This window comes from Girardinichthys multiradiatus, chromosome 12, assembly GCF_021462225.1.
Source record: "Girardinichthys multiradiatus isolate DD_20200921_A chromosome 12, DD_fGirMul_XY1, whole genome shotgun sequence".
NCBI classification, from domain to species: Eukaryota; Metazoa; Chordata; class Actinopteri; order Cyprinodontiformes; family Goodeidae; genus Girardinichthys; species Girardinichthys multiradiatus.
Window position 1 is genome coordinate 17,388,073 of NC_061805.1, and position 25,685 is coordinate 17,413,757.

The 25,685-nt window shown below is 41.6% G+C and overlaps 2 protein-coding genes across 4 annotated transcripts; one reads left to right on the forward strand and one right to left on the reverse strand.

The window, feature by feature from the left end:
* Positions 1-274: 274 nt before the first annotated feature.
* Positions 275-25,580, forward strand: LOC124877927 (UDP-glucuronosyltransferase 2A2-like). 3 transcript variants are annotated; one of them, XM_047381564.1, is made up of 7 exons: positions 275-1,023; positions 21,075-21,697; positions 21,770-21,918; positions 22,015-22,146; positions 22,802-22,889; positions 23,313-23,532; positions 25,223-25,580. In XM_047381564.1, exons 1-7 carry the CDS (start codon positions 302-304, stop codon positions 25,503-25,505), a joined length of 2,217 nt encoding a protein of 738 aa, XP_047237520.1. In that variant the 5' UTR covers positions 275-301; the 3' UTR covers positions 25,506-25,580. The 3 variants fall into 3 exon arrangements, with proteins under 3 accessions (XP_047237520.1, XP_047237518.1, XP_047237519.1); XM_047381563.1 differs by lacking the exon at positions 275-1,023 and adding an exon at positions 19,669-20,335 and having other exon boundaries at positions 20,850-21,697; XM_047381562.1 differs by lacking the exons at positions 21,075-21,697; positions 21,770-21,918; positions 22,015-22,146; ... (1 more) ...; positions 23,313-23,532; positions 25,223-25,580 and adding exons at positions 1,132-1,280; positions 1,421-1,552; positions 2,005-2,092; positions 2,896-3,115; positions 6,062-7,345 and having other exon boundaries at positions 275-1,019.
* Positions 7,741-11,391, reverse strand: LOC124877929 (syncytin-B-like). The gene is made up of 2 exons (XM_047381565.1): positions 9,726-11,391; positions 7,741-9,305 (listed from the first exon to the last, which is right to left on the reverse strand). Exon 1 carries the CDS (start codon positions 11,342-11,344, stop codon positions 10,076-10,078), a length of 1,269 nt encoding a protein of 422 aa, XP_047237521.1. The 5' UTR covers positions 11,345-11,391; the 3' UTR covers positions 7,741-9,305; positions 9,726-10,075.
* Positions 25,581-25,685: the final 105 nt, after the last annotated feature.

Genomic DNA, 25,685 nt, shown 5'->3' on the forward strand with positions numbered 1-25,685 from the left:
TAGGGACTGAATAAACAGGCTCAACTAGTTTTAGTGACAGTTAATAAACATATTTATTTATTTGCCCTGGTCTGCACAACAAATTATGATTTTTCAATTCTGATTTTTGTCTGAATTATCCTTGTTGCACATTAGCAGCCATAACCCTTTAACCATTTAACAGTTTTCCTGGGGTGAACCTGTTATCCTATAACATTCAGTACAAAGAGGAATAAGTCAGAGTTCATTTAGTTAATAAGTATCTGTACAGAGCACCTGTTTAAAAGACCACAGCTGGTGTTCCTGCTGACACACAGACACCATGAAGCTGCGTCTCTCTGTCTGCATCCTGCTGCTACTTTGTGCAACAAGTAGCTCAAATGGAGGAAAGATTTTGGTGTGGTACACTGAGGCCAGCCACTGGATCAACATGAAGCCGGTACTGGAGACGCTGGTCGACAGAGGACACCAGGTGACGGTCCTGATCCCGAGTGCATCGCTGTTTATGAACAGCAGTGAACCCTCCCGCTTCAAGTATGAACCTTTTGACGTGTCCGTCTCAGTGGATTTTGTAGAAAGGTTTGTTGAGGACTTCCTACATTTTAACATGTATGAGATAGATTTTATGAACCCTGTTCAGATTTACATAAAATTTATAGATTTAATGAAGACCAACATGAAGATAACTCTTAAGTTTTTGGATGGAGTGGTGAAATCAGAACGAATTATGAAGAAGCTGAAGGAGGGAAACTATGACCTGCTTTTTGCTGATCCAATCTACGCCGGCAGTGACCTGACTGCAGACATGTTGGGCATACCTCTGGTCTACTCCTTGCGATTCTCATTAGTTAATAACTGGGAGAGGATGTGTGGTCAATTGCCTGCTCCACCTTCCTTTGTCCCTGGTGCTATGAGCAAACTCACAGACAAGATGAACTTCTCAGAGAGACTGTGGAACGTCCTCTTCTACGCTCTGCAGGATATCGTGCTGGAACAGTTTATGTGGAAAGAGATCAACAAATATTACTCTGATATCAGAGGTAAGTAACTCACAAAGATTCACAGAACACGAAGACATATGGATAATTTTATGTCAAACTATGTTTTATATATACTTTGCTTTTCTTCTTTTGTTCTTGTCCACTGTAACAGGAACACCCACCAGTGCCTGTAAGATGATGGGTAATGCTGATATCTGGCTGCTGAGAACTTACTGGGATTTTGATTTCCCTCGTCCGTTACTCCCCAACTTCAAATTCATTGGAGGAATCCACTGCAGACCAGCTAAACCTTTACCAAAGGTGGGGTTATAATCCACCACCTTTAAAATGCCTACTAAAACACATAAATCCAGATGTAAACAAAGTGACTCCACCAACACAATTCTGACTAAAAGTCAATTAACTGGTTTACTGAAACTGAAAATATTACTATTTTACAGAAATTGGAAAACTTTGTCCAAAGCTCAGAAGATGCTGGGATTGTGGTCTTCTCTTTGGGATCTATAGTCAAGAACTTGACCACAGAGAAGGCAAATATGATTGCCTCAGCCCTCGCTCAGATTCCACAAAAGGTCAGAAGGACTTCAAATGTCAGTAAATGTAATCTGTAATCAGTTTTAAGATACCAAATGTTCAGTTTCTCTTGCTTGGTCATTATAATCAACCACAGAATAGTACAGATTCTTAGTCAACTTTAGACCAATTATCCCAAACCGAGCCTAGAGCTGATACCAGATATTTTAATAGACTGTATAAAAGGACACATAACCTTTTTACTCACTCTCAGTATCAAATCAGACTAAACCTTTGCTATTTTAGGTAATTTAGGATTAGCAAAATTATTTCTATTTGCTAAATGCCAAAACAATGGCAGAGAGATTTTTCTTCTTTCTGACCTTATTTAAATACAGAAGATTACATGCCCTTCCTTAATATTTTGTGTAATTGTCTTTAGGCTGAATGACTTTGGTAAAAACCTTTTGAATATCATTTCACAGACTAAAATCCTCTTTGCTGTCTGCAGGTGTTGTGGAGATACAGTGGGCAAAAACCAGACACTTTGGGTCCCAACACTAAACTTTATGATTGGATGCCCCAAAATGACCTGCTTGGTGAGTAAAATTCGACACCACCAAATTTCAAAATGGCTTTAAGCAAAGGTACACAAAAACACAGACTCGTCACAGTTTCTCTTCATAAAAAACACACTTATTAAAATAAATCTGAGCATTTATGGTAAAAAGACTACTGGTTATGAACATGTAACTACATTCTATTCTATTTTAAGACAAACAACTATGTATAGCCCCCTGTGCAATTATTGTAACACTTAAGCATTGAACTACATTTACCTTTTATTGCAGTCACAAAATCAGACAACAAAATAATTCCAACCTTTAATATATGTACATTTATAGAGTGTAGTGAAAATTCTTTTGTCAAGAAATAAGGAAAATACATCTCAGGTGGCACAACTGGTTCCACCTCAAATAAGTCTTATAAGATAGTGGCAAGTGAAGCAATTATTAATTTATATATGTGTGACACATTTCTCATAGCCACTCTTCAAAATAGGAAAGACAGAAGAACATTCCACCCAAGTAAGACAGATCCATAGATCTTAATAAGTTAAGAAAAGTCACCCAGATTACAGGTACTTGCCTAAATTTGCCCATACCAGGAGTCCGTAAAATAATTCAGAGGTTTAAACCAACTGATACTGCGACAAACAAAACTGGACACGAATCCAAGTTTTTCTTCCCAGCATAAACAGTGAGGAAAACTGTCAGACAACTGCAGCAAAATGTGACAAATTTGGGGTCATCATACAATTTAGACCTGCAACAAACAAAACTTAGAGCTTGCTTCATGTCATTAGAAAAAGCACTAAAATGATAACTGTGGCTCCTACCAGGTCACCCTAAAACAAAAGCTTTCATCACTCATGGTGGTGCAAATGGAGTTTTTGAGGCCATCTACCATGGCGTTCCGATGGTTGGCATCCCTACATTTGCGGACCAGCCAGACAACATGTTGCATATGAAGGCCAAAGGAGCTGCAGTTATTGTGGACTTGAACTTTATGACAACTGAAGCCCTCAGAGATGCAATCAACACCGTCATCAACCAGAAATCGTAAGTAATTTTACACTGTGCAGGGTTTGATTTAAGGTTTTTTTGTGCTCTTGATTAATTTATAGAAAATGTAGAAGCATAGTGAAAAAAAAGAATAACAGTGTAATAATGCTGTAGAGTTTCTTACAGTACCCTTCTGCTAATTGTCTGTTATTTACGGAAGGGCCAAGTTTTCAAATTACAGCTTCCGCTGGGCTGATTTTTAACAAGGACAGAGTACAAGACAACAAGCAATGCTTTTCTGGAAATTTACAGTTTTACAGTTTGATATGTAAAATAATTTTCTTTCTTACTATTTTTTTTAATTACTTAAAAATTGAAAATGTTATATCAATAATAAAGAGGGGAAGATTAAAAGCTATAATCCATACAGGTGCATCTCCATATTTCAGAAAAAGTTTATTTTTTTTATTCAAAGATAATGTTTCTGTTCATTCTGATGATTATAGCTTACAACTGATGAAAACCGAAAATTCAGTTTTACACAAAATTTGAATATTACATCAGAGCACTTGGCACCAGGACACACTAGGCAAGAGGTCGATGATTGACTTTGTTGTCGTGTCTTCATACCTTCGGCCGCTTGTCTTGGACGGTCGGGTGAAGAGGCGGGCTGAGCTGTCCACTGATCACCGCTTGGTGGTGAGTTGGATCCGCTGGAGGAGAAAGCCTGACAGACTTGGCAGGCCCAAGGCTGGGAACGTCTGGCGGAGCCCTTGGCCAGGGATATTTTCAACACCCACCTCCGGGAGAGCTTTGACCAGATTCCGGTGGGGATGGGAGACATAGAGTCTGTGGTTCGGCTGTGGTTGGCTTGTGGGACTTCTGAGGCGGCTGACAGGTGCCGTGAGGCCAGACGTACCGCAGTCTGGGCTGTGGCAGAGTCAAAAACTCGGGCTTGGTAGGAGTTCGGTGAGGCCATGGAGAAGGACTACCGGTTGGCCTCAAAGCAATTCTGGTAAACTGTCCGGCACCTCAGGAAGGGGAAGCAGTGTTTCGCCAACACTGTAAACAGTGGGGGTGGGGAGCTGCTGACCTCGACTGGGGGCATTATCAGGCGGTGGAAGTAGTACTTTGAGGATCTACTCAATTCTGTCGTAATGCCTTCTTTGGGGTAGCAGTGACTGGGGACTCGGGGTTGGATTCTTTCATCACCCAGGCTGAAATCACCAAGGTGGTTAAAAAGCTCCACGGTGGCAGAGCTTCAGGGGTGGATGAGATCTGCACTCAGTACCTCAAGTCTCTGGATGTAGTGGGGCTCTTCAACGTTGCGTGGCAGTCGGGCACAGTGCCTCTAGACTGGCAGACCGGGGTGGTGGTCCCCCTTCACAAGAAGGATGAACCGGAGGATGTGTTCCAACTATAGGGGGATCACACCCCTCAGCCTCCCTGTTCCAGGGTATTGGAGAGGAGAGTCCAGCCGATAGTCAAACATTGGCTTCAGCGGGAGCAGTGTGGTTTTCGTCCCGGCCGTGGAACACTCAACCAGCTCTACACCCTCTACAGGGTACTCGACAGTTCATGGAAGTTTGCCCAACCGGTCTACATGTGTTTTGTGGACCTGGAGAAGACATTCGACTGTTACCCTCGTGGTGCCCTGTTGGGGGGTGCTCCAGGAGTATGGAGTTGGGGGCCTTTTATTAGGGGGCGTCCAGTCTCTGTACAAGTGGAGCAGGAGTTTGGTCCGCATTGCCGACACTAAGTCAGACATGTTCCCGGTGCATGTTGGACTCCGGCAGGTATGCCCTTTGTCACTTGTCCTGTTCATAACTTTTATGGACAGGATTTCTAAGTGCAGCCAAGGGCCGGAGGGGGTCTGGTTTGTGGATTTCATCTCTTCTTTTTGCAGATGATGTGGTCCTGCTGACTCCCTCTAGCCAGGCCTACAGCATGCACTGGGGCGTGAAGCGGCTGGCATGAGGATCAGCCCTTCCAAGTCCGTGGCCATGGTTCTCAACCGGAAAAGGGTATCTTGTCCTCTTCAGGTTGGAGGGGAGTTCCTGCCTCAAGTGGAGGAGTTCAAGTATCTCTGGGTCTTGTTCACGAGTGAGGGAGCGGGAGATCGACAGATGGATTGGTGCGGCTGCCGCATTAATGGGGGTGCTGTGCCGATCCGTTGTGGTGAAGAGAGAGTTGACCCAAAAAGCAAGCTGAAAAGCTAGCCGAAAAGTTAAACTCTCAATTTACCGGTCGGTTTACGTTCCTATGGCCATGAATTTTGGATCATGAGCGAAAGAACAAGATCCCGGGCACAAGCGACTGAAATGAGCTTCCTCCGTAGGGTGGCCGGGTGTCTGGGGAGAGGGAAGTCTAGGTGTCTCTACTGAGTCTGCTGACCATGAACCGGTCCCAGATAAAGCGGAAGACGACGAGTACGAGAGTACATCAGAGCAACTAAAAACAATAACAAACAAGCACAAGGAGCCAGCGCAACATATGGCTATTGCTAAAGAAGCTGGCTGTTCACACAGTGCTGTACCCAATTACTTTAATCAAAGTTGAGTGGAAGGAAAAAGTGTCATGTAAAAAGGTGCACAAGAAACAGGGGTAATAGCTGCTTAAGAGGACTGTGATACAAAGTCCATTTAGGAATTCAAAATGTATGGACCGGAGCTGGAGCCTGAACATCAAGTGTCACCACAAACAGACGTTTACCAGGGAATGGGCTATATCTGTCATTCCTTGTGTTAAACCAACAATTTACCAGAGACATCATCAGAAGCATGAGAAAACAAAGGAAGGAACTCCTGCTCAGACAGACAGACAGACAGACAGACAGACAAACAGACAGACAGACAGACAGACAGACAGACAGACAGACAGACAGACAGACAGACAGACAGACAGACAGACAGACAGACAGACAGACAGACAGACAGACAGAGACAGACAGACAGACAGGCAGATTTTTAAAAAGTGATGTCTTTGTTCTTCATCCATCAACAGGTACAAGGAAAATGCAATGCGACTGTCCAGAATCCACCATGATCGACCTATAAGTCCCCGGGACGAGGCAGTCTTCTGGATCGAGTTCACTATGAGAAACAAAGGAGCAAAGCACCTGAGGGTCCAGGCCCACGAACTTACCTGGTACCAGTACCACAGCCTCGATGTCCTACTCTTCCTCCTTACTATAGATCTGCTTCTCATCTTCATCCTCTTTAAGACCTGCAGCTACTGTTTCCAGAGATGCTGCGGCAGAAAATTAACAAAGACAAAAGCTGAATAAGAGACTGAAGTGAGATTTAGTTTGTAAAGATCTCGGGTCTCAACAAAAGGACCTATCATAACATAACCTCGCACCAGTAGAAGTATGTTGATTTCTTAAATTTGTCCGTCAAATATGTGTATCTGTATGATTTTGTCTTTAGAGAAATTACATCTAATTTATTTTATGGTTTTTCTTAAAACTACTCCACCATTCTATTCTGGACTATCACAACTATTCAGAGACAAAACTGGGCACAAAATGTCTTGCACAAATATTGGAATAACAGTTGCTGATTGATGACCGTCCAGAGCTCAAGCTCCAAGATTTTTTTATTTTCTGTGGAAGCACAGAAAACACATGTTAAACCAACTGACTGGAAATTCTCACTCAAGTATTTGCTTACAGTCATCCTGATTTGACATTATATGTGACTTTATATCAATAGCTGCAGGACACGCATGTCAAAAATAAAAGCAGCAGGTTTATGATGATGAGAGAAAAGAATATCTTGCTGCTGAAGCCCAGTACATTTAGAAATAATTCAAAACCATTCGCAGGATTTAATATTGCTGCATTAGAATCCAAAAAGAATCCATAATAAGTAATTTACTACTATTTAGCACCATTAATTCACTTCCTTTATTTTGACCAATTTTCCAAGCCTTATCAATGACATATCTCACCACAGCTTGATACTGCCCCCATCATGCTTCACTGTGAGTTATAGGAGAAATCCGTTTTTTGTTACATTTAGCTTTTTCCTTGATAGCTGCTGAAGGCATCTTCTTTAAAGTGTCAGGGGAGTTTCTATAGTGTGCTGGTAATCCCAATGTTTACTCTCTTTTACTGCAATGGCCACATTTCCCTAAAGGCATCTTTACAAAGTATTTCTATATAATTAACTTGCTGTGTCTGTGAATTATGTTAACAGTCTTATTTCTAATTTGTTAAAGGTCTTGTTTTTCCTATGACAAGCATCCAAAGTAAACAAAATCCCAAATAAATAAGATAAAGTTGAAGTCCTTTTTTTGCTTAATAAGAATATATTATAATATATTTCATTCATTGCATAACAATTTTAAGGAGTGTAACTGATTATAGAGCTGTTGAGCTGTGTGACCCCTTCTCTTTTCCGATGGTTGTGATCAGTGTGACAGAGAGCGGTATCCCAATCCTTGTGGTTTTTAGCATAACAATGACCATCAGTGGGACCCTTTGTGGGGTGCCTTGAGATGACATTGTTGTAAATAAGCGTCGTTTAACTAAATAAACTGAACTGAAACTATCTGTGTAGTTATGCTGCTATAGGCTCAGGCTGCTGGAGGACATAACGACCACTTTCACCCTCTTCGCTACTTTGGGAGCAGGCGGTCTAAATTACTGAGCTAAATAGTTATCACAATACTCAAAAATATCTCTCACCACACAGCCCTCACGAGAGGGGAACTTTATTCTTCAAAAGGCGCACATCATCATCTTCATCACAAATTCCAGAAGTCTCCCCTCCCTTCACTTCTTAAAGGGCGGTTTTATACAATTACAAAGCATTAGTGTGTATTGGGGTCTTCTTGACCAATTGAAATCATTATTCTCCGTTATATAACATTCCTTGGCACATTCACACTGTTATCTCAACTTTTTCCGAGAATACACTCCTGTCCAACATCTGGAAAACATCAGATTGGCGTAGGTGACATATTGTAATAACACTCTCATGACTTTATCTGGATTGCAAACTCTCAGGTCAGTTGACCTGGCAGTGTTCGCCAGATTTCCTGGCTGCCTGCAACAACAAGCTCATTTGTCTTTCCTCTCGCCAAGAACCTTCCTCTAATGTAATCTGTTTCCCAAACAGACAGCTTGCATGTCTCCACTCAGAGTGAACTTATCACAGAGTTCATTTTATTATGGTAAAGACAATAATAACACTTTTTATCTGGTTAAACAGAGCTTTACGCTTCCACATATCCCCCCTTTAATTAGGTTTTCAATCTAATTAACAACTGAGAGAGAGATCCTAAATTCATACTGTAAATATCATGTGAGTATAAGTGCTGTTTATGAGTGAATAAAAGGAAAAATGTGAACGATTATGAAAGGTAATGAAATTACTCCGTATACAAAATTAATAAGCAACTCTATATGATTGTTCTTGTTTAGGTCTAAAGTTTTGGGTTCAACTAATTACTTAAGATCCTAATTAGAGCTCCTATGCGCACATTATTTTAACTGTGTTAGACTATGGTAGACTAACCTATTCACTAATTAGACCAAATCCGGCTACTCTATAGCTCTTCCCAAAAGTCTCCTTCAGGAACACATCTCATCAATTCACCCATGGAAAACATCCATGTCTATCAACCTCACAAACTTACGTATTGATGAAGGGGACCTTCAGGTCGGCTTAGGGCAGACCAGTTGAAAAACCCACCCATCGTAAAAGGCGGGGAAAAACGGCTGGAGGCCTCAGAGAAATCCCATTCTCGGCCAATCTGAACGAAAAATCTCTGTATGGAATCTAATGGGCATCATTATCATCTATTTTAAGGACCTTTCATGCCAATCAGGTCCTACTCTGTCATTCCTATTACCAAAACCTTTGTAACGAAGAACATTGGTCTTGTCAAACCTCTAGAGCAGAATATCACAACTTGCAAGTATAAATGGATTAACATGATTCAGAACATTCCTTCAGCAAATCTCACTACATAGAACATTGAAATTATAACATAGGATGACATAGAATAACATGACAACACATCCATTAAGTCCTTTGCTGCATCCTCATGTGGTCTCCGTACTCCGAGCAATTCCACATCTCTTAGGTCAGTCTTTTGCAACTTTATTGTTCTGCCATCACATTAGTCCTGATTCAGGGTCCCCAAGCACTGTCCATATGTCTCTGAGTCCACGCCCAACGTACGAGGGGTCCCCGAACCACCAGAGTCTCTTTGGATGGCAGCTTCCCGATGTTTTTTCCTGGACATACAGAAAACACTGACCAGTATTTTCCCAAACCACATCCTTATAGTCCTTTTTCTCACATTAATATCATCTTCCACATATATCCCTCACAATACTAATGACTCTTGTCAAAACAGTTATAACATGTTTACATAAGGTTAAAATGATTATCATAGCTTCAGGGTGAACTCACGCCAAAATAACAAACAAAACAAGGCCTATTCTTCGAGAATACCCCTTACCTTACCAAAGGAACCTCAAAAAGAAATACAACATGCTTACCTACCTAATATAACATAACCAGGGGAAAACTGTTAAACAGAAATGGCAGTTCAACCCCTACTTTTACATGAAAACACATAATATTGACCATCACCAATAATATGCTTTTAACAGAAATTTTTATATGGCTTTGTTACGAATAAATGACATTACCTTATTGTGATGTTCGAACGTCTTCAATGTCCATCTTATCGAGTCTCTTCGGACACGGGCAGTCCCACCGGATTTCCGGCCATCATGGCTCCAAGTTCCCGAGCACATATGGATAATTCAAAACAAAATACATCAGTGGACAGAGCAACTGCCAATACAAAACATGATGGTAACATCTTCCATCCTTGCAAAGTTCGCACAAAACAGTATATGGTCGGTAATTTTTTTACAATATGGTAGGTATTGGATGTACATTATGTAAATACTGTAACAATAAGAAAAATAGGAAATAACAAAAATTAAAAATTAAAAGAAATCATAAGTCCATCAGGTCCTGGTTGTTATACATATTAGGCCTTCTGATGTTTCCCAACATCAGTCATCCATCGATACACAGTTCCCAAAACCCACTTTCTGATGATTGGTAACACGCAACACACGAGTAAGAATATCACAACTAATACAGTTAGCAAGGTTAATCCAGTCTTTACTGCTAACGCTCCCCAGTTGCCAAATATTTCCTCCAGACTCTTCCACGACCAGCTGTCCTTGCCCGCATTCTCCTTCATTTCTTCTTTTAATTTGCGGAGTCTGACCATTATGGCACTGAAGGTACCTCTTGGGGCTGTGTTCATGGGGATGTATGTACAACATTGATTGCCAAACATGTGACAAACACCCCCCTTATCTGCTAAAATCCAATCTAAAGCTTGCCTATTTTGCAATGCCATTCTACTTGTCTCATGTAATTGGTCGCCTAAAGCCATGAACCCTTCAACCGTAAAATTAACTAGTCTTTGTTGATTATAATAAACATAGTTTATCCACTCAACATTTTTGTTGATGGTGATCCAAGGTAAAATTGATTCAAATCCTGCTGTGACTTCATGTAGCGCTTTGAATTCATTAGGAATTCCTCGTGGTTGGCCTATGAGATTCAAATATACACCTTCATTCAGTCCGTAATCACCTAAACTTCTGTGAACTCTCGTTCTATTTTCATCTATTCCAATCATACTTTTTACTCCTTCATACATCAAAGTTATAGGTAGTTTCATTCTAACGAGTGCACAAAGACCTACCCACCGAAGGGGTAAGGTATTCACTAGCACTTCGTTCCCACACATCCAATAGCTATCTGCCACCGGGTGTGTTTGGTCTCCTAGAAAGAATAATTTTGGAATGGACATGGTAATGTTTTCACAATCCTCTTCTACAAAGTCTGGGTTCTGATACCATATCGGAGTTTCAACGAATATTGGTGTTCTACTTGCGTGTTTAAACCAAGATAATACCCAAGTCACATTACATTTTACTGTTGTGTTGCCCACTTCAACCCCTTTGCCATTTTCAAAACCTCCATTGGCAAAACATTCGTATTCTGCATCATAGTCTACCTCGTAATTTTGTGGAGGACTTCTTTGTGTAGTACTAAGGTTAAATTCAGCACACAGTGCTTCAAACTTGTAACCTTTCCACTTGTCTAAATATTGGTGCAAATTGCGTGAGCCATAAGTCTGCAACTTATACCACACATTGGTAACTTGAAGAAAGACACAACTCCTACGCTGGGAGTAAACTCCCCATCTCTGCACCTCTGTTGTTGTACCAGCGCACATTCTTTAGATGTATACTTCTCTGGAATGACAATCGGAGTTGCTCCAGGGGTAACAGTACAAATTAAACAATCCATGACCAACTGTACCATGTGTTCTGGATGGCCCTTTGCCAAAGTGCATCCCCCCTTGGCCTGAAGCCATGCCACTTAATGTCTTGTAATTTATTTATTGCCCTTGGGGTCACTTTGTTGTCCCGACGCTCCATATAGAATTTATCCAATCCGCCTTGATACTCATGACAGCCTTCCTTTTCAGAGCATCCGTACTTAGTTTGGTTAGGCTCTAACAAAGATGTTGAATAATCCTGCACAAGTGTGCTTTTAATCGTGATCAGGACATAATCAGTTAGACCCGATGCATGTGTTACTTTTGTAGTACCAGTCATTCTTGGTAATACAGTTACGTTTTCAGGTTCTGCTAACATGATTAATTCTGTGTTATTTACAAGTGTAGTGATTTTAGCTTGTTCTACTGTTTTATCATATGTAGTGGTTTCCTCAACTCCACTAGTGTTAGTTAAGGCGACTTTCCATTTAACAATCAATGCACTTAATGTTGTCTTAGTGGGTGCCAAGGAGGACATAATATTTGTATTGATTATAGGGTTTGCTATTGTACTTACTAGTGGGTGCAAAGAATTTTTCCGTGGTATGTTCCTGGGGTAGGATTATGTCATCTTGCTCGTCTCTATCTGTCTCAATTGTGGGAGTTTTACTAGTAACTATAAACAGCGAATAACACTTGTTTTCAATTAATACGCTTCCTTTATCTGGAACTTTCCAAAACATACTTGACTCTACTATTCCACCATTCGTAGCTTCTTCGAGCCTCAATTCATAAGTTTTCTCTATGCTAAGAGCTATCACGTCCATTTCCACAGTCCATCCACAGGTTGTTTTTACAACTTGTAAACCACATTTAACAGTTTCCTGATTTTTTACTGTAATCTGGTAATTGTAATCCATGTACCAACTGCACATTTGCCGTTTGTCATTTTTGAGTCCTAATCTAGAAATAATTATGCTCCTACCCAACAAATTATCTCTCGTTTTTTCGGGTGAGATGTGTAACCTGATCCTTCCTCCTATCATTTCTACTTTAGCATTTAATGGCGTATCCTCTATATGCTCCAAATCCCCTTCGCCTCTTACTGCTGCGGTTGTGTCTGGATTTCTCATGACCATGCTGTATCCATAATTACTATCTTCACTCCAATGGGTTTCTAATCTCACTTCCACGTCAAAGCCGTCATCCCTTATGTTCATTGTAATTGTACATTGATCTGCACCATACTCTGTATTCCTTCCTTTGACATTTCTGCCACATAATCTTCTTCCATCCCAGTTTACGTTCACTTCATATTCAGTTGCTAACCCTGTCTTGAATTCGGTGTCTGTAATGCCCTCCATTTCCATCCTGCATGCACATGTCTAACCTTACGAAGTTTCCTAATTTTTGTTGCTGACTTATTTTTAACATTCACATGGCTTACTAATTCTTCTTCAGCTGGCAAGGACACTGGTGTGTACTGGTCTGGGTAATAACAGGTTGTTTTGTACTCATCTCTGTTGGATGTGGATCTTTTGCCTTTAGCCGATGCCATTGAGTCACTGTTCATCTCCTTGGGATAATGGTCTCGGTCATTCACGCTGCTGCTCCTCTCTGCGCTTGATTGTGCTTCTCGTTGCAATGGCGCGTCTTGTAGTGCCGGCTGCAGATTGTAAGAGGTCATTTCACACTACTCTCCAATTTTGCATTATTTGCTGTTATTTCAGCTTTCAACTTTGATCTCTCTATTCTCTTCCTAGAAGCTACAGCTGGCCTGGCTCTGTGTCTACCTGTGACACCTTTCTGGAGAGGGGAATCGTCCGAGCTTCTGCTGGCAACAACTTAATGCTCACCCTCTACCAATGATCCACATAGCCCTGTCTTTTAGTGTTTAACCCTTTCTCTCTCCTAGACATGGCGATTGACGGAGCTTAACTGTAACAAACTCTATGTGCTCTTTTTCAGACTCTAACCTTGAAAACTGGCTCAGAGTTTATCTGTTCTTTCTTTCTAGGTGAAACGACTAAAGGAGCTACATCCATTAACATTTACTTTTCCTTCCCATAGAAAGTACTCCTGGATCAGTGCTTCTGTGTTCTTTTTGTGTCTCTGCTCTGTTCTCTCAAACCCCCAGTCGGTCGTGGCAGATGGCCGCTCACACTGAGCCTGGTTCTGCTGGAGGTTTCTTCCTGTTAAAAGGGAGTTTTTCCTGTCCACTGTCGCTACATGCATGCTCAGTATGAGGGATTGCTGCAAAGTCAACGCCAGTGACTGTCCACTGTCTCTACATGCTCATCCAGGAGGAGGGAATGCTGCAAGTCACTGACTGGATGCAAACTGCTGAGTTTCCTTAGACAGAAAAACTTTTTATCCAATTTGAATAAAAAGCTAACTCCGACTGCACTGTTCAATGGTTAGGATTAATTGGAATGTATGTACTTGACTGTTGTTAAGTGCCTTGAGACAACATGTGTTGTGAATTGGCGCTATATAAATAAACTGAATTGAATTGATTCAAAGGACGCAATATTTTTCTTCCTTTTCTTTGTTCTGATCTTGGTGGAGGAGGACGCTTTTTCTCTGTCTCCTGCACCCCTCCCATATCTGCCCTGCTTCAGCTCTGTGTCTTGTCTTTTTTTGGAGCCTCTTTTTGCATATCTTCCAAATTCTTCCAAAATATGGATTTGGTCAGCTGGTCTCAATGCAATTGATAAAATTTTCTCGACGAGAAGACAGGGGTCGGGAGAGCCCACTTGCCCGGATACACAATCGACTCCTGGCAGAAGTGGAGGATTGTGTGTCTGTCAATAATATCAGTCGAGGATGTGGAAGATGTGTATATAATTGGATGTTTGATATCAGGATTTTTGCTTTTTGGAGTCAGCGGTTACCTGGCATATCGAGAAATTCGGAGAATGTCAGCAGCTGTTCTGGCATTGTGAGGCTGCCTGGCATGTGTGATGGGATCTTCAGGGCGATCAGCACTCAGACTGAGATGTTATGTGAGCTGAATCACAGACTGGATGTGATCCTTACAGGATCGCTGGCAGGTTGCGGTTCCTGGACTCAGGGGTGATATGGATTAAATCTTGGAGAAAGTTGTTCGCTCAGATCTGGCGAAAGACCAGGAATTTGGTTGTTTGGATTCGCCTTTGAGAAGCACCAGCGAGACTCTCAAGGCTGACGGAAAATTAAGAGTCAGCCTAACCCAAATAATTAGTGTTTTTCTGAATCTGGCTCCCCTGCACGGCCTTGATGGCTGGCTATCTTCAACTTCTCCTGGAAGTTATGTAAACATGACGCTCTGCTCCCTCTGCCCCCTCCATTCCCTGAGGACACCTGTGGACCTGCTCAGAACTTTGTGGCCGGTTGATGAACATTCCAACGAACCATCAAGGACAATGGCCTCTGTGACAGTGCTTCATGGACTTACTTGCACACACTCACTTGCACACACACAAATGCTCAAGATAAACATATGCACCCCCTCACACCACCTTCACCGTTCCTGGCATGATGTTGTTTTGTAAACTTGTTGCTTCTTTGTGCTGAGGTTTTTTGCAATCTCAAACAGTATCCTGCTAAAGATAAAGTGTGAAATATGATTTTTTTTCCCTCTACTTACCTAATGTGGCCTCTTTTCTCATCTAGCAAGTGCAGCACCTGTGAGTGGGCAGCAAAGCCTCGGTGACCCGTCCCCCCCTTGTCTTGTGTCATGATGTATGTTTGGATGGGTTGTACTGGAATTCTAATTTCCCCTCGGAAATCAATAAAGTATCTTTCAATTTAATTGCACGGTAGTGCAGTTGGAAGCTCTGTTGCCCTGCAGTAAGAAGGTCCTGGGTTCGATTCCCGGCCGGGGGTCTTTCTGCATGGAGTTTGTTCTCCCCGTGCATGTGTGGGTTCTCACCGGGTACTCCGGCTTCCTCCCACAGTCCAAAGACATGCCTGTTAGGTTAATTGGTCAATCTAAATTGCCCTTAGGTGTGTGAATGAGTGTGTGCGTGGTTGTATGTGTGTTGCCCTGCGATGGACTGGCGACCTGTCCAGGTTGTACCCTGCCTTTCGCCCACAGACTGCTGGAGATAGGCACCAGCTCCCCCGTGACCCACTATGGAATAAGCGGTAGAAAATGACTGACTGAGTATTACATAGGATCATTTTTAAGCTATATATCAATATACTTCTGCAGAGTTTATTTGAACACTGGTATGTACAAATGTCACACTGGCTCATAGCTGGAACAAACAAATGTTTTTGATTACCTGTCTGGAAAAGTATTGCTTAACTCGTATTCTCCTCACCTATGCCCTCTGACGCCTCTTCTAGAGTTGCTAGCTCATTGCAAATCCAATTATTTGCACAACTTTGGCCGGATCAGCATATGATGTTCCAATCACTTCCATGGGTACCGGTGTATAAATCTGCACCTTAGCATGCAGACTGCTTCTGCAAACATTTGTGCAAAAATGGATCGCTCTCAGAAGCTCATGGTATTCCAGCGTGGTACTGTGATGGGAAACCATATGTGCAATAACTCCAGCCACGAATTACTCTGCTGGTAAATATTCCACAGTCAACTGTGGCATTTTATCAAAGTGTAAGTGGCTGGGACCAACAGCAACTCAGCCACAAAACAATAGGCCATGTCTGCTTTTTGCAGTTAACAGCTACAGATCTCCAAATGTCATGTGACATTCAAATTACACAAGTGTGTAAGAACCCTATAATTAAAGGTTGGGTTGTCATTAAATTATGCAATACTATCTTAGCCAAAAAGGCTTTCTGATTTAGTCTAATTCATTGATAATTTCAATGAATCCAACCAAAAGAAGTATTTAGTTATTTAGTTTGGAGCATCTCCTGCTACCTTTGTAGCCATAACCTTTTCCCACACTGAAAGCTTTCACTGAGTGACCCCGTTATCTTGGATCACTCAGTACAAAGAGGACAGAGCCAGAGTTCATTCAGTTAATCAGTATTTTTACAGTGCTATTGTTAAACAACTAGAACAGACAAACAGACACCAAGAAGCTACATCTCTCTCTCTGCTTCCTGCTGCTACTTTTTGCAAAAAATAAAAATAAAAGCTGAAATGTAGGTAAAATTTTGGTGTGGTACACTAAGGTCAGCCACTAGCTCAACATGAAGCCAGTACTGGAGACACAGGTCGACAGAGAACACCAGGTGACGGTCCTGGTCCCAAGCCCAACAATGCTCATGAACACAAGAGAACCATTTTTACTATGAACCGGTTAATGTCTCCATCTCACTGGTGGCTATGGTGAAGTTTTGTTGAAGGTTTTTTTTTTTTTTTCATGTGTCCTGTCCGGCAGAGTAGTGCTCAGAATTGTTGTCTGAGTGCCAAGAAGAAGCCCAACAGATTTACTTTCACAAGTGGAGCATTACAGCTAACGCTTTAAAGCTCTGCTTGATATTTATAAAAAGAAACTTTATTAGAAACTGCTTTGGGATTATTTCAGTTGTTACGGACAGAGACAGAAATGAAAAGGAAAAAAAAAAGAAGCACAAAAGAGGAAGGGGGACAAAAAGGAAAAGGGGAGAGAAGGAGAAACGAATGGAGGAAAGAAAGAAGGATGAAGAGAATACAAGATAACACCCTGCTTGCTTCTATACCTGCAGAAATTTTCATATTACCAGCCTTTTTACTGAAAAGTGCACAGTACTGTGCGGTGTGTATCTGTTAACACCTGAATCTAAAGACCTGTGGTTCTGAGTGTCAGCGTGCTTGTGTATACAAGGTTTCTCCATAAAAATATGCAATAGTAAGTGTGAGGAGACACAGACCTGCCCCCCCGGACCTGGGACTGATACGTAGGAGATTCCAGCCACAGACATCCAAAGACCCCCCCAAAGCACAGGAACATTAGGAGAACCACCTCCGGGACTACTGCGACACCCCCAGAGATTAGCAGGGGAGAGGTCCCAGGGGAACCACCCAGCAGCCACAGTGCAGAGGCCCCAGGGAGATGCAGCGATGAGCCCACAGGCCCCGCCGACAGCCATCTATGCCCGAGCAGATCCAGCCATGGACCCAGAGATCGGAGACCCCGGGACACATCACCCCAAAAGCAGAGGCCTGACACAGCCCAGGGGTCCAGGCCCTGGCAAGCAGCCACCGGGAGTGAGCCAGCTCACACCAAAGCACCCAGCCCCGGATACCGAGAACCACAAGTACACCGGCGGGCAGAGACACCAACCACTGGCAAGTAGTGTGGCGGGGAGGGAATAGGCCCCACATTTAATGGGGGGCCTAAACCGATCCAGTAGAGGGAGCAGCCCAAGACCCAACCTGACACAAAAAACATTCCCACCCCCATGCGTACACATAAAAACACTCACATCCACGCACCTAACGTAAAAACAAACAACAATGGACATCGTACCCTCACTCTCAATACATACTCTATACTCCCAGGTCCAGGTGCCGATACCCCAAAGTGACAACTAGCCCCCGGACCCAGGAGGTGGTCCCCTTCCCTCCCGCCAACCAGAGCCAGAACAGAATAGTCCCCACCCCCCAATGAATTCCGATCCCAACCCCATGAGCCCCCCACCCCCAATGAACCCCGACCTGAATTTCCCCACAGGACCACCACCAACCGGGACACAGATATCAAACACATGCCCCTGAACCCAAACGCCATGAATCCCCTCCCCACAGCACATGGGCACACCCCCACATGTGAGCTTCATCCCTGAAAAGCCAACAAAACAACACCCACACACAGTGTAAGCTCCACACACAGCACCGCTCCGAGCACCCCACCACGTCCCGCCCCCACCACACAGCATGCCGCGACAGCAAGCCAAGGACCCCACGCAACGCCATCCCCCCACAAGTGCAACAGGGCAGACACCGTCGAGCCGCCTTGACTCCCCCCACCATCTTGAGCAGTTTAATAGATGTCCTGTTTCTATTGCGTCTCCACGATACTGAGCGTCGCCATGCAAGTTCAACTAAATAGATTTTTTAAAGCCTACAACTACTTTTGCATGGTACTTATTTTACAAATTAATCCGTTTTACAGTGCAGCAACGCTGGTTTCGCCTTCAGGGTGAAATACTCTTTACACATCAGGGTCACCAAGGAGGGTAGACCCACAACTGAGTTAAGTTATATAGACCCCTGGAAGATTCAGACTTTAAATAATTCTCATTCAAATAAGTGGGCTTCTGATGAAAAATGAAAGGTTACGCAGAAAATGTTGCAGCCAACAAGCATTTTCAACTTTGGCCAGTGTTATAAAAAGTTTGGATACCATGGCTCTATTGGATTCTAGGGGTGTAAATAACTCTGGGCTCAACTACAGATAAGAGACACATTTATGTAAAGAGCAACAAGCAGCAACTTCACCTATTGGAGCACATATTATCGCTGGACATTATATCCTCTGGGAGCTGACTTTGGGGCTTATATTTGGAGTTATATTGTTAAAATGTCTTGTGAAACACAATGCTGGTTAAAGTGAGTATATGATTCCTGGCCTAATAGTGGTATAAATCCATCTTTAATTGAGCCTGAATTTTAACCAGAGTAGAGCAAAGGAATCACTCAAGACATTGGTGGAAAAGTACAGCAAGAGGCCAAAGATTAAAAATGGTGAAAAAAGGTTCCATTTAAAGGTCATCCCAAAATTCTAAGTTGAACATTTCAATCTATAGCAATATAGAATGTACTGATGCACATTTTTAATCTGTCCACAGCTAGAAAGAAAACGATTCTACTGTCCAGAATCCAACATCACAGACCCATAGTCTTAGGGATGAGGTAGTCTTCTGGATCGAGTTCACCGTGAGAAACAAAGGGGCAAAGTAGATGAGGATGGACTGGACATCCCAACCTTCCTCCTCACCATCTTCATCCTCTTCAAGACCTGCATCTGCTGTTTTCAGAGGTTTTGTGGTGGAACACAAAGTGAACGGCCGAATAACAGACTGGCAAGAAAAACTTTTGACAAATGTCTTCAAGTTTATTCTACCTTTTTATTTTTGCAAAGCAGTCCAAGCCTAGTCAGACTGGATGGAAACGAAGTATGGAGAGAAATTTGTTCCAATATTATTCCAAACAAAGGATTTGTTTCAAAAATGAAACTTTGAAAACCTTCTCAATCAAAAAAAAGAATTTTTGAGAGTAATTTACAATGTGTATGCAAAGGTTCAACCATCATTTTTTGCAGTTTTCTTATTCGATTTTACTTTTTCAATTTTATTTTTTGAAGACCGAGTTTTACACTTGTACAGATGTTTCTTGTCTTCACACTTCCGGGGGCGGGGCTTCCTGTGAAGGTTGGAGTAGTCTTTTGGTCAGGATGGACAGAAAGTGAGAAGCATTGCCTTTGGTCTGCGCCTGGACAGGATTATAAGTCACGACGCTGAAGAGAAGACGGTTCTTCAATAATTGTGCGATGTTTCCAGGCGAGAACTCTGACCTTTATATAGTCAGTTCAGTAAGAGTGAGCCTACTTTGAAATGTGCTCCCTATTTTTAGGAGCAGCAGAGCTCCCCTGACAGGCTACGGTAGCTGCAAGCTTAGCGGGCAGTTGTGGATTTTATACAAGTACCCCTTAATGATCAGGGCGGAGTTGTTGCATTACATCTGCATGTTTCATTCACAATTACTACTAAACACCGATTAACGAACTTACTTGAACAGGTTGTCAACAGCTTCTCTGCTAAGCTGTGGATCTTTGCAGAGCTTTGAACGAGCCTCTTGGCTGCTTCTCTGATCAATGCTCTCCTTGCTTGGCCCATAAATTAAGATGATTGAACAGATTGAGAAGATCAAAGCTTGTGATATTGTTTTCTAATCTAACCCTGATTTTAACTTATCAACTTTCCTGCTGTCTGCTGTGTTCCTTGGTTTGCATGATGCAGTTTGTTCACTAAAGTTCTCTAACCTCTGAGGCCTTCATAGAACAGGTGGGTTTATACAGATGTGTGCAGTTGGACTCTATTAGGTGACTTCTCAAAGCATTTGGGTGAACAGGTTTTTCTTTAGGGGTATCAAGTTAAAGGGGTTGAATTCAGATGTAGGCCAGTTTCAGGTTTTTTATTTTTAAGGAAAAATGAAAACCCCCAATTAGTTTCCTTTCACGTCCCAACTACTTAATGTTAGTATATTACATAAAGTCCTAATACACTACAACCACGTTTCTGGTTGGAATATGACAAAATGCAAAAATATTAACTAATTATAAATACATTTGCAATGCATTTTATCTAAAAAAATAAAATAAAAAAAGTCGATACCAAAAACTGGAGAAAAAGCAAGACATGCTTCAAATCTCATGATTTGCATTTGAATTATTGGCCTGCGTTATTCACCTTTTCCAAACTGACTGCTAAAGAAAGACTACACCCAATTAAAGATCAGGTTTGAGAAATTTCTGTACAAATATTTTGTTCTTATATTTATTCACTGCTACGTTTGCAGAAATAACCCTTCACCTCGAACCGCTTTCCTCGAGTGAGCCTGTTATCTTGCTTAATCCGTACAGAGTTCATTTAGTTAATAAGTATCTCTCAGGTCCACCTGTTGAAAAGACGGAAGCTTGACAGACACCATGGAGCAGCGTCTCTCTGTCTGCGTCCTGCTGCTACTTTGTGCAACAAGTAGCTCAAATGGAGGAAAGATTTTGGTGTGGTACACTGAGGCCAGCCACTGGATCAACATGAAGCCGGTACTGGAGACGCTGGTCGACAGAGGACACCAGGTGACGGTCCTGATCCCGAGTGCATCGATGTTCATGAACAGCAGCGAACCCTCCCGCTTCCAGTATGAACCTTTTGACGTCTCCGTCCCCCTGGAGGCGTTGGAGGAGCTTCTTGAAGAGTTTAATCACTTTTCTATGTATGAGATAGATTACATGAACTACTTTCAGATTTACATAAAATACATTGATATTATGAGGACTGACCTGCAGAATAACCTTAAGACACTAGATGGTGTGGTCAAATCTGAAACCCTGATGAAGAAGTTGAAGAAGGAAAACTTTGACCTGCTTTTTGCTGATCCCCTCCTGCCTGGAAGTGACTTGGCTGCAGATATTTTGGGGATCCCTCTTGTTTTCTCATTGCGTTTTTCCTTGGCTCATAACTGGGAGAGGATGTGTGGTCAATTGCCTGCTCCACCTTCTTTTGTCCCTGGTGCTATGAGCAAACTCACAGACAAGATGGACTTCTCAGAGAGACTGTGGAACGTCCTCTTCTACGCTCTGCAGGACGTCGTAATTGACAATGTTATGTGGAAAATGTTAGATAAATACTACTCAGAAGTCAAAGGTGAGCAACTCAACAAGAATCTTCAGGAATACATGTATAGAGCACATTCAGTCAATGTTTTAATTATAACAGGAGCACCCACCAGTGCCTGTGAGTTGATGGGCAAGGCTGATATCTGGTTGATGAGAACCTACTGGGATTTAGATTTTCCACGTCCACTCCTCCCCAATTTTAAGTTTGTTGGAGGGATCCACTGCAGACCAGCTAAACCTTTGCCAAAGGTATGACTTTTTCCAACAATATACACCAATAACAATTAGTCTTCATGAAAATAAAATACAAGAAATGCACAGACTAAAACGTTAATGATTTTGCAGGACATGGAAGAATTTGTGCAGAGTTCTGGAGATGATGGTATCGTGGTCTTCACATTGGGATCAATGATTAAGAATGTCACCACAGAGAAGGCAAACCTAATAGCTTCAGCGCTTGCTCAGATTCCCCAAAAGGTCTGTAAATAATTCAAGCTCTTCTCCAAATGACCATGCTTCCTTTCTGATGAAACCTTTCTAAATTTGAGCCTCAGAACTTGAGATGCAGAAACAAGTTTATGATCCTCATAAAAAAACCATTTACCACTTGTACAACCGCAACTTATCTTCAGATTTAACATAATTTCCTCAGTTCCTATAGCTTAACTATGCTCTCCCTCTTGTTTAGGGTTGCTGTGGTGTGATATAAAGGGGTTTCTTCATAAATCAGTCTAAGATATGAATTCAACAACTGTGTTCTGCAAATTAAAGTGCCTGTGTGCTTAATACCAAATGTGTTTTGGAGTGACTGATGAAGAGAACACAAATTGTCTGAAATGCTGGAATATTTGTGCTATGTAAAGTACTTTGAGCACACAAGACAGAAAGGTTCCCTGCAGTCCACTGAATTTACAAGCATGGCTTTCATCGAGCTTATTGCTTCTTATAGTCTTTTAAAAAAAAAAGAAAATAGTAGATTGTATGAAAAAAAATGTTGCTGTTGGAGTGACTATAAGCAAGTTTTCTAAACTTCCATCATTGTGCAAGGAGTAAATAAGACAACATTGCATTTCTGTTAACACCTTGTAGTATTGTTAGATAAAAATGTCACTGCCTTCTTTATTGTTTCTAGGTACTGTGGCGTTATAACGGGGAAAAACCAAAATCTTTAGGTTCCAACACCAGGATTTTTAGCTGGATCCCTCAGAACGACCTGCTGGGTGAGTGAAGTTCATCTCATTTCAACACAAACGTTTTAGCAGCAGAAATGCTTGACTGCCTGTTTTTTCTAGTGCCAACTCTCAAATGTAATAAATGTTTTCAGCAGAAGCTGTTTTGCCTTTGCTGTAGAGTACAGGTTATTGATTGAAAAAATAAAATAAAATCCAAGTTACTGTTTAACACAAAAACATGTCATTCACAGAATCCCGTGCAGTATGAACTTTTGTTCCACTTACGTTTCTAAAGATCAACCAACTCAGCGCTTGGATGTAGAAAACCTTTAAAAAAATATTTTGTAATAAAACAATTTAATAAAAAAAGCTCTTATCCTATTCAATTTTACAAATCAGTGACCTTGTTCATTGGCTTTAGTTTAAAAATGAACTCAACTTCAGTTGTTTTGTAACTTTGGTTTCAATCAGGTCACCCTAAAACCAAAATCTTTATCACTCATGGTGGGACAAATGGGATTTATGAGGCCATCTACCATGGTGTTCCCATGGTGGGAATCCCGATGTTCGCTGACCAGTCAGACAACATGGTGCACTTGAAGGCCAAAGGAGCTGCAGTCATCCAGAACCTAAACTTCATGACAACCGAGAGCCTCAGAGATGCAATCAAGATGGTCATTAATGACAAATCGTAAGTAATTTACACATCGAAACCACTGCAAGTTCCAAAAGCATTGAAAAATGATCTAAACAGGTCATCTGAATGAATGAATAAGCATACAGTTTAAAAATAAGTGCATCCTAATAAGTTTGAATATCATGGTAAGATGAATTAATTTCAGTAAGTCGATAGAAAAACCAAGATTGTTTATATAAATTTCATACACACACAGTAATACAATTAAAAAACATTTTTCTGTTAATGATTATGTCTTATAGCTAATGAATCTGAATATTAAATATATTAAATAAGAACAATTAAAAATGATTTTAACACAGAAATCTTAGCCTACAGTGAAGTACTACAGCATATGGACTTAATACTAGGATTCCTTTTGCATGAATTACTGCATTAATAGTGTGGCATGGAAGTAACCATCCTGTGTCTCTGCTGAGGAAGTTACGGTTGCTTTGATAGCAGCCTTCAGCATGTCTGCATCATTGGTCTAGTGTCTCATCTTGACAATACTCCATGGATTTTGTTCTTACGTTTGCTGGGCATGGTCATTAAAGCAGGTTATTGGTACATTTGGCAGTGTGGGCAGGATCCACGTCTTGTTGGAAAGAGAAATCTTCACAAGGCTTGTCAGCAAAGGCAAGCATGAAGTGGTCTAAAGTTTCCTGGTAGATGGCTGCACTAACTTTAGAACACAGTGGAGCAACATCAGCAGATAACATCTGTGTCCCATAGCTCATTACTGACAGTAGAAACTTCACCCTGGGCATCAAGCAACTTACATTCTGCATCTCCACTCTACCTCCAGATTTTCTGGACCTTTGCAATTTGGAAACAATGAAAAGCTTTGCTGTTCATTGTTTCCAAATGAACAGCAAAGCTTACTTTCGTCTAAAACAGGCAGTGGAACACAGAATACAGGTCCAGTCCTTGTTCTCCTTAGCCCCAGTAGGACGCTTCTAATGTCCCTGATTCACGAGTGGTTTAACACAAGAAATATGACGTTGGAGCCCATTTTCCTAGATACATGCATGTGTGGTGGCTGTTGAAGCGCTCATTTCAGCTGCAGTCTACACCTTATGGATCTTCTCCCAAACTCTTTACTATGCTTTGCTTCCTAATTGTTTTTAAAAAGGTATAGTCATCCCTGTGCACCTTTTTGTTTTTCCTTCCACTTAACTTCTCATTCATATAGTTTGATAGAGCACTCTAAAAGCCAGCTTTTTAGCAATGACCTGTTGTTGCTTGCCCTCCTTGTGGAAGGTGTTGGTTTCTGCTGGATAACTGTCAACTCAGCAGTCTTCCCCATGACTGCTCATAACATAACATTTCTGTATTAAAATGCTTTTTTATTTCTTAACTTTTTTCAGAAACTGAAAGTTTGGTTTTCATTAGCTGCAAACCACAAGCATCAGAAATAAATGTTTAAAATCTATCTATAAAGAATCAGTATCAGATTAATATTTTCAAAAGTTACGCAAATAAACTTTTTTATCATGTATTAAGATGCACATGCAAAACGTAACATCTGCTGTTGTCGCAACGTTCCCACAGAACTGACAGAGGACATATGGTGTAATCACCACCAGGGTTAAGCTGCAAAATAGAACATGTGTCCCTTCTGTATCAGTATTCTTGCTAATTTAAACACCCTAAAATCTCAACCGTATGGAGCTTGGAAACATTTTTACTCATTCATCCACAGCTACAAGGAAAACGTAATGCGACTGTCCAGAATCCACCACGACAGACCCATGAGCCCTCGGGACGAGGCAGTTTTCTGGATCGAGTTCACCATGAGGCATAAAGGAGCAAAGCACCTGAGGGTCCAGGCCCATGAGCTCACCTGGTACCAGTATCACAGTCTGGACGTCCTAACCTTTTTCATCACTATAGATCTGTTTCTCATCTTCATCCTCTTCAAGACCTGCAGCTTCTGTTTCCAGAGATGCTGCGGCAGAAAAACAACAAAGAGAAAGGCTGAGTAAAAGCCGGAAGTGAGATTTTGTCTGTACAGAACATTTTATTGGGACCTGGTACCTGTGTTTATCATCACCTTGAAACTTGATTTCAGATTCGTTTTTGTCCTTACATAATACCTGACAGCTGTGCTAATTAGCATAACTGCACCTGAAGTCAATTTGATATTACAAACTTATTCCTCATTG